The 12,500-nt window shown below is 34.6% G+C and overlaps 2 protein-coding genes across 4 annotated transcripts in view; one reads left to right on the forward strand and one right to left on the reverse strand.

Moving 5' to 3' along the window:
* The window catches only part of cept1b (choline/ethanolamine phosphotransferase 1b), a 9,205-nt gene extending 4,791 nt beyond the window's left edge, over positions 1–4,414 (reverse strand). Inside the window, exons 1-5 of the mRNA XM_059543060.1 lie at positions 4,171–4,414; positions 3,643–3,731; positions 2,284–2,703; positions 2,066–2,213; positions 304–445 (exon numbers count right to left, since the gene is read on the reverse strand). Of these exons, the coding sequence (XP_059399043.1) occupies positions 304–445; positions 2,066–2,213; positions 2,284–2,631 (638 nt within the window). The 5' untranslated portion in view covers positions 2,632–2,703; positions 3,643–3,731; positions 4,171–4,414. The remainder of the gene's footprint in view (positions 1–303; positions 446–2,065; positions 2,214–2,283; positions 2,704–3,642; positions 3,732–4,170) is intronic.
* A 492-nt stretch (positions 4,415–4,906) lies between these two features.
* The window catches only part of stk38b (serine/threonine kinase 38b), a 12,682-nt gene continuing 5,088 nt past the window's right edge, over positions 4,907–12,500 (forward strand). For 2 of the 3 annotated variants that reach the window (XM_059543317.1, XM_059543319.1), the window contains exons 1-10: positions 4,907–5,316; positions 5,938–6,101; positions 6,346–6,397; positions 8,713–8,835; positions 8,924–9,007; positions 9,690–9,813; positions 10,042–10,196; positions 10,331–10,433; positions 11,544–11,605; positions 11,684–11,801. In XM_059543317.1, coding sequence (XP_059399300.1) covers positions 5,971–6,101; positions 6,346–6,397; positions 8,713–8,835; positions 8,924–9,007; positions 9,690–9,813; positions 10,042–10,196; positions 10,331–10,433; positions 11,544–11,605; positions 11,684–11,801 — 952 coding nt within the window. In that variant the 5' untranslated portion in view covers positions 4,907–5,316; positions 5,938–5,970. The remainder of the gene's footprint in view (positions 5,317–5,937; positions 6,102–6,345; positions 6,398–8,712; positions 8,836–8,923; positions 9,008–9,689; positions 9,814–10,041; positions 10,197–10,330; positions 10,434–11,543; positions 11,606–11,683; positions 11,802–12,500) is intronic. The other variant, XM_059543318.1, reaches the window with a different exon arrangement.

The raw sequence follows: 12,500 nt of genomic DNA on the forward strand, positions 1-12,500 counted from the left end.
TCAGTGAATACGCCGTAATTTTTGCTCATAAGGTAAGAGTAATTAATCATTCGTAACTGTAAAGGGTCTAATTTTATCAATATCAACAAAACGTTGTGCTTTTATAAAATAAAGGAAACAAACATGATGCGCTTTCTTCCGTCTGAATAGGAGCGCTTCACAAAAATGAATCGAAACTCAGTGAATACATGCCTCACAGACACAACAAATATAGAAATATAGAAAACTTTAAGTTAGTACTTAAATCATAATCCGTAATCTAATGAGGAGATGACCAATGGATTGGAAGTGTTGTATACTCACATGCCGAAGCGCAGCGTGCCGGAGACGTAGGTCTGCCAGTGAGCGCAGTAAAACATGAACATACCGGAGAAACAGCAGAAGAACATCCAGTCGGGGTGAGAGCCCAGCTGCACGGAGATACTGGTGCCCAGAACCACAAACACTGACAGACACACGCACATGCGCACACACACACACACCCCCTGAGATGATCATGACAGCAACACACTGAATGAGAAACAAGCTTCATCCCACAGTTCAGGCGATACATTTGTTTTTATTTACCAGTGTGTGTGTTCCCTGGGAATTGAACCCATGACCTTCTGCACTACTGATGCAATGTTCTACCACTGAGCCACAGGAACACTATATAACTATATATCATCAATATATATAAAAGCTTTCATAGTATGAATCATTATAAATACAAACGAACATTTAAAATGTGCACAAGAGTATATAATTCACATTTGGCATAATTTTTTTTTTTTATTACAAATTGTGCAAATATAACAAGAATAAAAAAAAATATTAGTAAGCAAATGGGAAATAAAATAGAATTATATGTACATTATGTAGAACTGTTACATTTTACATATAGATTTTAGGAAAACAGTTACAGTTACATTATGTAACATACAATTAATTACTTAATAAATGTTAAATAAATTCTATTTTAAATTTGATAATATTAGCCCAACCCTAATTAATGTGTTTTTTATATTATAATTTATGCACATCATATAGAATGTATACATTATTAATGAATTATACATTTATTTTAAAATCTACAATTTACATATTATACAGAGAGAGAGAGAGAGACTTGTGACTGATTTGTTATTAATACATTTTGTCATATTGAATATATATATCATTTATGGACATACACTATGATTAACAATGTAATTAACTATAAATACACTTATATATTTTTAGTGAAAGTGAAAGTGAAAGTGACGTGACCTTCAGCCAAGTATGGTGACCCATACTCAGAATTTGTGCTCTGCGTTTAACCCATCCGAAATGCACACACACAGAGCAGTGAACACACACACACACACTGTGAGCACACACCCGGAGCAGTGGGCAGCCATTTATGCTGCGGCGCCCGGGGAGCAGTTGGGGGTTCGATGCCTTGCTCAAGGGCACCTAAGTCGTGGTATTGAAGGTGGAGAGAGAACTGTACATGCACTCCCCCCACCCACAATTCCTGCCAGCCCGGGACTCGAACTCACAACCTTTCGATTGGGAGGCCGACTCTCTAACCATTAGGCCACGACTTCCCAAAGTTTTTTTGTACTTTTTATGTACATTATATAGAATTTACACAACAAATAAACAATAATCATAAACAATTACATTATGTAATTTGTTATTAATATATTCTTTATTATTATTCAATATAGAATTTATTTACATACATTATGATTTATGTTATGTAATATTGAAAAACATTTAAATGTACATATATCATTTGCATAACGTTTTATACGTTACAAACAAAATGCAATATATTTTTAGACAATTATATTGAAAACATACATAAATTTTAAATGTATATGTAGCATTTCATATGTATAATAGGCATTATATTAATATACATTAAAATTAAACATAATATAAATTTAATGTATATTATTATTGATATACCACAATATTTAAAAGGCTTTTAAATACAAATATTAATGGAAGCTAATTTGCATATAAAACTCTGCTCAAAGAACATACCACGCAATAGTGCATCCTGCGCGAACAGCCCTTAAAAGTGTGCGAGGCTCACCTGTGGAGAGTGAATCGCAGCCGTGGTCGAACAGCTCCCCCAGTGGTGAACTGCTGTTAGTGCGCCGCGCTTGTTTCCCATCGATGGCGTCCAGCGACTGATAGACGAACAGCCCCACCGCGCACAGCAGATACGCCCAGAGAGGAGCCTAAACACACGCCGATAAATGAGTTTATCGTACAAATACACGTTTTTATGCCAGTACGAGCGTGTGGTACCTGTTCGGTGGCGGTCGGGCAGTAATACACCAGCACTAGCGTGGTGAAGATGTTCGTCGCTAAACCGACGATGGTGATGAGGTTGGGTGCGATCCAGGGCGGCATCCTGTGCACCAGCCACTCCCAGTAGCGCTGCATGACGGGTTCGAGCAGCGAGCGGCCCGAGCTGTTGTAGCGGTGCTCCTCCAGACGCTTCAGCTGGTGCCGCGACAGAACTGGTGCCGGCAGCTCGAACAGACGCCGCAGGGCCCCGGGGGCCAACCAGCATGAAGAGTCCACGCCCCGCCCCCGCTCGCGGACCACAACCCCACCCCCCCGCCGCCAGTGAGCCCCCGTCAACCCACTCATGACCCTCAGCCAATCACAGCCCGAGTCCGAGCCTGACTCCGCCCACAGAGCCACAGCAGGATGGCTAGACACCTTCAAACAAGAAAAAATTAATTTATTGACGAAAGTTTGGGAACCCCTTGCGGAATCTGTGAAAATGTGAATAACTTTAACAAAATAAGAGAGATCATACTAAATGCATGTGATTTTTTTATTTAGTACTGTCCTGAGTAAGATATTGTACATAAAAGATGTTTGCATATAGTTCACAAGACTAGCTGAAATAATCCCATTCAAAACATTGGTTCAAACAAGATGCATTAAGAGCTAAGGGGTGAAAACTTTTGAACAAGATGAAGATGTCCAGATTTTCCTGATTTTGTTGAAATATATATATTTTTCCATTTAGTTCTGCCCTTCGTAAGCATCTGAAGATACTTGTATGTTTCCCGGAACACAAATTAAGTACAATTTACCTTGATCTTCAAATTCCATAGTGTTTCCTTCTGGAGGATCAGTGAACGTTTAAATCTTTTTTAATAGTTGTGTTTGAGTGCCTCAATTGTCCTCAGTGTGAAAAGATGGATCTCAAAACCCTACAGTCGCTGCTGGAAAGGATTCAAATATGCAAAGATGCTGGAAAACTGAAGAATCTGCAGGACCTTAAAGATTGTTCTGAAGAACAGTTCTCAGTTTAACTGTTCAGAACAAACAAGGGACTCATGCACAACCATCACAAAACAGAAAGACAGTCGTGGATCATCTGAGAAACCACACACAGTATTAAGAACCAAGGGTTCACAAACTTTTGAACGGGGTTATTTTAATAATTTCAGCATTTTTTTTGTCTTGTAGACTATATGCAAACATCTTTTATGTACAATATCTTACTCAGTAATAAATAAAAAATAGCATGCATTTAGTATGATCTATCTTATTTTGTTAAAATTATTCACAGATTCTGCAAGGGGTTCACAAACTTTCGCATGCCACTATAACTGAAAAAAAAACATACAACGCTTATCATTTTACCTGTTCGCCAATCGCGAGTTAGAAGACGCCTACAGGCCACGGCCCCAAACAAAAGCCCTTCAAGCGCGTCACTTCCTGCTTCCTCACAGCTGCAACAAAACATTATTAAACATTCTTAAGCTTGCTTAACAATTCAGAAATCGCCACATCAAAATACAGATGCACTTATGAATAAAAATCAGAATAACACATCAGATTTCTCTCGTTCACAGTGATTAAATACCATAGTAACACCATGGTATTCTTTGACGTTTCTTGTTGGTAACGTTATTCGGTTATGGTTATCATTCAGCGAGCTGATACTTTTTAAAAAGATGTTACGCTACTGAAACATTAATATTAATTATGAACATTGATCTAAATATGTTAATTATGATCATTATTATGTAACAGTAAATGATTAATCTGTCAGTTTCAGCGATTATTCCGGGTTTAACGGGTCAGATGACTGGTGAACCGCAGGTGTCGGTCTCCGGGTTCGAGCCCGGCTCCGGTTCGATCGTTTAACCTCCCAGCCGCGTGACTCACCCTCCAACTGCAGGTGACCCCGGGTTCGGAGAGGATGCGCGGTCTGGCCGCACGGCCCGGTGTAATCCTGACGCTTCGGCTCCGGTGTCAACTCCACCGGTCCCGGTCCGGTTAGCGCGACCTGCTAACGAGACGCCGCCGGCCACTTCCGGCGCAGCTCAACACGGACGCGTCAGGATTGTCGTAGACGCGAGGAATTGCGCATACATCCACGGAAGTGATTCAAGAGCGTCGTAGATGCGCAGCGCAGGACGAGCGCTGGAAAAGAATCGTGCAAACAAACAAATAAACTACTTTTGGGAAGACGACTAAAAGAGTATCGATTTAACGCAGTTTTTTTTTTTAAATTTCAATTATGAAAATTAAAAACAATATAATTTACGTGTTTTAATATAAACTTACTTTTTAATATTTAATTATGTTTAATTATTTGTTTCGAGATGTATTGTTTTTTAATACCTTTGTAATTGCTTTTAATGAATAGATATAATAAATAAATAATTATATATATATATATATATATATATATATAATATATATACTATTTTTTATATAAATTAGCATTTCTCATACATTGTAGAGATTATGAAATATCTACGCATTATATTAAATGCATAAACGTCTTTTTTAGCTTTTTATCTTTAGACAAAAGCGAAAATAGAATTGTGTGGAAATCTCTCTCTCTCTCTCTCTTTAGGGGTGGAGCGTCTCATTTCGCTTCATTTCTCATGTCTTTCTTCTGGAGTCGTCATCACATCAGTCTGACAAACGCAGAAGTTGTGCATAACGCCTTTTTGTCGCTGGATAAAGTCGCGTCTCACACGCGTACGCGTCTCTCCGTTCAGTTCTTCGCCCAGCGCGTCTAAAAACATTTAAAAAAATACTTGGAAAAATCCCCCTTTTTTTCTTCTTTGGGAGTCGCTTCATGTCTGTTGTCCAAGAGAAAACGTGTCGAGACATACATCGTCCTTCAAGAGCCAGAGAGAAGCTCTGAGGAACTTTACGTCAAGTTGGTGCAACCTTAATGCGTTTTATTTCGTTTTAATCGTTGAGTTTAGCGTGTTTGGAGGAACGCTCACCGCTGACGTCACGGCTGTGGCCCCGCCCCCCCATCGCTCATCCCACAATTATACGTTCTGAACTTCTGTAAGGATATAATTATAAAACATACACGTGTTTCACATTTTACTTTATCTATCCAAAATACTGTATGTGATAGAAGCTTAAAGAATGCGACAGAAGTTTAAAATGTTTAGAATTTATGCTAATTTTGTAACTGAATTTTATTATATATATATATATATATATATATATATATATATATATATATATATATATATATATATATATATATATTTATTTATTATTTTTTTCATGTCAGTATGTTAGTTAAATAATTATTGGTTAAGTACTATTGTTCCTGAAACTGAGTTTCCTCTCTTAACTGTCTTCAAAACCGCAGATTCTGAACAGACTGTCTGAATAACTTCTGCCAAATGTTTTTTATGGCCACATTTGTTCTTTTCCATAACGTGTCTGACTGACGCAGAGCCAAAGACAGCCTGTTTTCTGACTGAACTGCAAATATAGCAGAGGCTGGGTGTGTTAGATGCTGTATAAAAGACTCCAAAAGCTCATATTGTAGTATTTTTCTCATAGTGAAGTCATGGTACCATGGTAATACCTTGTGTGAATGTAGTATGGTACACCGGTGTAACGTGACTCCACTGCACATGTAAATCGTGTTGTGTTTGTAAACTCCTGCAGATCTGCATCCCAACTGGTTCCAGACCGGTAACCATGGCGACCCGAGGCCACGCCTCCAGCTCGTTAATGAGCAACCACACCAAAGAGCGAGTGACCATGGCTAAGGTCACCCTGGAGAACTTCTACAGCAACCTCATAACACAACACGAGGAGAGGGAAATGAGGTAGTAACACAATAATAAAGACTGTTACAGCTTCACAAAGAGCTCGTTATTCTCCACAGCAGCCCAAAACCTGCTGGAGTCACACTTAGAGTGTGATATTAAAGATATTAAAAAGTGTTGTGCTCTGTCAGTGGAGCGTAACGTCATTGCTCTGTGGTGAAACACTCTCTTCCTGTGTTGCTCATTTACTCAGTGTTTATAATGTAGTTTCTGCATCTTGTAATTTGTAACATTCTGTTGACAGACAGCAAAAACTGGAAAAGGTGATGGATGAGGAAGGACTGCCTGATGAAGAGGTAACAAACACACACCAAGAACAGCAACCATAATGATAAAATAACTGAAACGATAATAACGACAACAGTAATCATAACAATATGTTAATTTTATCTATAACAATAACGGTAATCTTAAGTATATTGATCATAATAACTACAAATGTATTCATTACAATATTTATAACAATAAATAAAATGTTAATTTTAACTATAACGATAACTGTAATCATAAAGCGAATAGTAACTTTAATGATAATGATAACTATTATCATAACAATATCTATAACAGTGACTATAATTAATTATAATCATAACAAAATCTATGTTAACTATAATGATAACAGTAGTTGTAATCATAACAATATCTGTACCGATAATTATAAAGATAACAATTATAACGGTTACTATAACTGTAATTTTAAGTTTAACAATAAATGATAATGCTAACTATAATAATAATGATAACTGTAGTCATGACAATATCTGTAATGATAACTATACTGAAATGCTGGTAATTAGAATGATAACTGTAATCCTAATATCTGTACCAATAATTATAACAATAACAATTATAACAGTAACTATAACTGTAATCGTAAGTACAACAATAATTTATCATGCTAACTATAATAATAATGATAACTGTAATCAAAACAATATCTTTAACAATAACTATAATGAAATGACTGTAATTAAAATGATAACTGTAATCATAATATCTGTACCTATAATTATAAAAATAACAATTATAACAGTAACTATAACTGTAATCATAAGTAAAACAATAAATGATAATGCTAACTATAATAATAATGATAACTGTAATCATAACAATATCTATAACAGTGACTATAATTAATTATAATCATAACAAAATCTATAATGTTAACTATAATGATATCAGTAGTTGTAATCATAACAATATCTGTACCGATAATTGTAAAGATAACAATTATAACGGTTACTATAAATGTAATCGTAAGTACAACAATAAATGATAATGCTAACTATAATAATAATTATAACTGTAATCATGACAATATTTGTAACGATAACTATAATGAAATGACGGTAATTAAAAAGATAACTGTAATCATAATATCTGTACAGATAATTATAACAATAACACTTATAATGGTAACTATAACTGTAATCATAAGTACAACAATAAATGATAATGCTAAATATAATAATAATGATCATTTTAATCATAACAATATCTGTAACGATAACTATAATGAAAGTGACGATAATTATAACGATAACTGTAATCATAACAATATCTGTACCGATAATTATAACGATAACAATTATAACAGTAACTATAACTGTAATCATAAGTACAACAATAAATGATAATGCTAAATATAATAATAATGTTAGTTGTAACCATAACAATATCTGTAACGATAACTATAATGAAAGTGACGATAATTATAACGATAACTGTAATCATAACAATATCTGTAACGAAAATTATATTGATAACACTTATAACAGCAAACTATAACTGTAATCATAAGTACAACAATAAATGATAATGCTAAATATAATAATAATGTTAGTTGTAACCATAACAATATCTGTAACAATAACTATAATGAAATGACGGTAATTAGAACAATAGCTGTAATCATAACAATATCTATAACAGTGGCTATAACAAATTATAATCAAAACAAAATCTATAATGTTAACTATATTGATAACAGTAGTTGTAATCATAACAATATCTGTACCGATAATTATAACAATAACTATAACTGTAATCATAAGTATAACGATAAATGATAATGCTAACTATAATAATAGCCATAACTGTAATCATAACGATATCTATAACAATAACTCGAATAACATTAACTATAACGATAACTGTAATCATAATGAAAACAGTAACCTAAATGAAAAAAATAACTGTCATCATAACAATATCTGTACCGATAACTATAATGAAATAACAGTAATTATTACAATAACTGTAATCATAATAATACATTATAATGATATATAGATATTTATGTATATAATCATAACAATATCTATAACATGAATATAAGATAATATAATAATAACTATAATATAACTATATTGTACAACTATACACAACTATATGCATGCTTTACGATAACTGTAATCATAAAAATATCTCATAACTAAAACACTAAGTTATATGGTAACAATGACTGTAGTGATAATGATATCTATAAGCATTCCTTCTTTTTATCGACTTAGTTATCTTAGTTAGTTAACGTCACATTTATCGTCCTGGTGTGAATGTGTGAATTAATGTATTAAATAATATCGCAATATATGTAAATGTTGCGTTCCAGAAGCGCATGCGCCGCTCCCAACACGCTCGTAAGGAGACCGAGTTCCTGCGGCTGAAGAGAACCAGACTGGGTCTGGACGACTTCGAGTCGCTGAAGGTGATTGGACGAGGAGCGTTTGGGGAGGTGATTATGATAATGAGCGCTGATGACACACTGATGGATCTCTGTGTTTGTGTCATGGAGTATATACATGTGTTTCTGCTGTCTGCAGGTGCGTCTGGTTCAGAAGAAAGACACAGGACATGTTTACGCCATGAAGATTCTTCGCAAAGCTGACATGCTGCAGAAAGAGCAGGTTAGAATGATCACAAGCTTCTCTAGACCACAACTGAAATAATGATAATGCTAATGGGAAGAAATATGAACAAACATAAGTATGTTAAATAATTAAAAGTATTGTTTATTTAATTTTATTCTGTGATTTTTGTGCTGTTTTATTTTTATTAGATTGTTAGCTGTTATTTATTCTTTTTAAAATACAATTGTTAAAAATATTCACTTTTTATTTTATTTTTTGTTATAGAATTATATTTTGTTTTGTAATTTTGCCATTAATATAATTGACATTTTATGTCATTTTGTGTTATTTTGTAATTTCTGTTTTATTTTACCATTTTATTAGATTTTATCATATTTTATTAATTTAATATTGTTATTTAATTTTCATTTTGTCATTTTAAATTATTTTATATACTTTTTGTGGTTTTATCCCATTTTATTTTGTTGTTATTATATTTTGTTATTTTTAAATTAGGTTTTTAATTTTTTGCATTTTATGTAATTTCTGTCATTTTGTATATTCGGTTTTATTTGGATATTTTATTTTTTAAGTTGTAATTTTTTATTTATTTTATTGTGTCATTTAAATTTTTTATTTATTACATTTTTTGTCACTTTATTTCAATTTTTTTTTATTAATGTTTCATTTACTTTTTATATTGTCATTTTATTTATTTTTATTTTATTTTCTGCTTCAGGTGGGTCATATCCGAGCGGAGCGGGACATCTTGGTTCAGGCAGACAGTCTATGGGTGGTGAAAATGTTCTACAGTTTTCAGGACAAACTCAATCTTTACTTACTCATGGAGTTCCTGCCCGGAGGTGAGAGTGTGTGATCAACTTCTTCATTTTGTACTAACCAGTAGATTTCAAATGTGTCTTCACGTTCACTTTGCTTCATTTTGTTTTGAAACATTTCTTCAGAACAAATTCACAAGAACAATTTGAGTTGATTCTTTTCAATGAATCAGTGAATCAAGGATCCAAATCCCTCCTTTTTGCTCCTTCACATGAAACGTCAAAGTCTGATCGATCTCTTGTGTTCTCCAGGAGACATGATGACGCTTCTGATGAAGAAGGACACGCTGACGGAGGAGGAGACGCAGTTTTACATAGCTGAAACGGTTCTGGCCATCGACTTCATCCATCAGCTGGGCTTCATTCACCGAGACATCAAACCAGACAACCTGCTGCTGGACTCCAAGGTCAAACACCCTGACAGGAACAGGAAGTGACTCAATAACACACTTTCTGTGCCCTCTTCTTCTTTCACTGCACTTCTCTGTCAGTGAGGCGTCTGATTGGCTGAGAGCTGTGTGTGTGTTTGTTTGTGTTTCAGGGTCACGTCAAGCTGTCTGATTTCGGCTTGTGTACGGGACTCAAAAAGGCGCATCGGACCGAGTTTTACCGCAACCTGAAGCACAGCCAATCAAATGACCTCAGTGAGTGAACAAAGCTTCAGGCTAATCGGAATTCTCTTTTCGAAATGATCCGATGTACAGAATTTCTGTGTAATACTTCTGAACAGTGCTTACTCCCATAGACTTCCATTCAGGGGGTTAAAACTTTTACACAACAGCTCCTACAGAGCAAAGCCTATCGATAACATGCTAAAACATGCTAGTAGTCTGTTAGCAAACATGTTAAATCATGCCAGAAACATGCTAGTAAAGTGCTAATTCATGTTAGCCATATGTTAAATATCTTAGCAACATGCTAATCATGAAAGCATTGTCTTACAACATCCAAACAACTGGATAGTTCTTGTGATAACATGATAACGACATTCTGATTCATACTAACCTAGTGTTGAAACATGTTAAACATGAAAGAAACATGTTAGCCATGTGTTAAATCTGCCTAGCATACTGTTAAAACATGATAACAACATGCTAGACATGCTAAAGATATGCTAGCAAGCATATTGATAGCAGCATGATGTTTCATGTTAGTAACATGTTAAACATATTAGAAACATGTTAACAACATGTTAATGTGTTAAACATTTTAAAGACATGCTAGCATATTCTTGTTTGCATAATGTTAAAATATATTAGCAACATGTTTAACTTGTTTACGTCATGGAAATTCAAGCTAGCTTGTGCTTAAACATATTAGCAATATACTAATTCTTGTTGGCATATTGTTAAAACATGCTAGCACCATGTTAAAAATGGTAGAAATAGGTTAGCAAGACGCTAATTCACATTAGCCCTGTGGTAAAACATGTTGGAAACCTGTTTACAACATGCTAATTCCTGCTATCAATATGATCAAACATGCTACATGCTAGCCATTTGGTAAAATGTTAGAAAACCTGTTAACAACATGCTAGCATATTGTTAAAATGTGCTAATTCATGTTAGCAACATACTTAAAGGGGGTAACAATGTGCTGAATCATGTTAGTTATTGACTTTCTATGAGTAAAACCTTCAAACTTTAAGCTTAAATGTTCAGACCTGGCTTTGTCAAGCCAATAGAGTTTACTAGTTAATATTCATGTTTATATTTAAATTGACAGTTTAAGTAATTTACACGCGTTTCTTGTAGCGTTTCAGCACATGAACTCCAAGAGGAAGGCCGAGACGTGGAAGAGAAACCGGAGGCAGCTGGTCAGTGTTAGCGACGGCTTCATTAGCCCGTTCAATCTGAACAGTAAGTGATGCGTTATGTTGCTCCGCCTCTTTCAGGCCTTCTCCACGGTGGGAACGCCGGACTACATCGCGCCAGAGGTCTTCATGCAGACCGGATACAACAAGCTCTGTGATTGGTGGAGTCTGGGCGTCATCATGTACGAGATGCTGATTGGTAAGAAGATTAATTTACCAATTCTCGTTCAGAATCAATTTAAAATATTATGCAAAAAAGTCAGTATTTCAGTGTTAAAAAACAACTGAAATGATTCCAAACTCTCAATCAGCCAATCAGAAAGGAGTCAATGACAGGCGTCGTTGTGATTGGCTCTGCAGGTTAGCAGAAGCTAGGTTGGTAACATTGGCTAACATTAGCTAGCTAATTAGCATTAGCTACTGTGTGACGTTGTAGAATATAATCCATAAAACAAGTGGTGTTACCTGATAAAAAAAGATTAAACGATTTTTCAAATGTTTTCAAATCAAGGGAGAAAACAAATAAATTAAATAAATTTTTCATAACAAATCAGAGCAAATAGAAAAAAAGTAATTTTTAATTACTTTAATAAAGTGCTTAAATAATGCTTCAAAATTATGACGGCATTTCAGTGCCAAATTGAAAAAAAAAATCAAAGACTACGAGATTAAAGTCATAATATTTTTAGAAATAAAGTCGCAATATATGTGGGATTATTAGCAGAAATCATACCATGTGTCATACTCGCGGGGTAAGTATGCTTGGAAGTAATATTTGATATCTTCCATTGCATTCGTTATTTGTAGTGCGCCAGCCATCCAATAGCAATAAGATTCGTGTTTTTGAAAGACCTACTTTTAATGTCTCCGCTTTCAAAATCAGTTTTATAGTGAAACA

Source organism: Carassius carassius, chromosome 48 (assembly GCF_963082965.1).
Source record: "Carassius carassius chromosome 48, fCarCar2.1, whole genome shotgun sequence".
Lineage (NCBI taxonomy): Eukaryota > Metazoa > Chordata > Actinopteri > Cypriniformes > Cyprinidae > Carassius > Carassius carassius.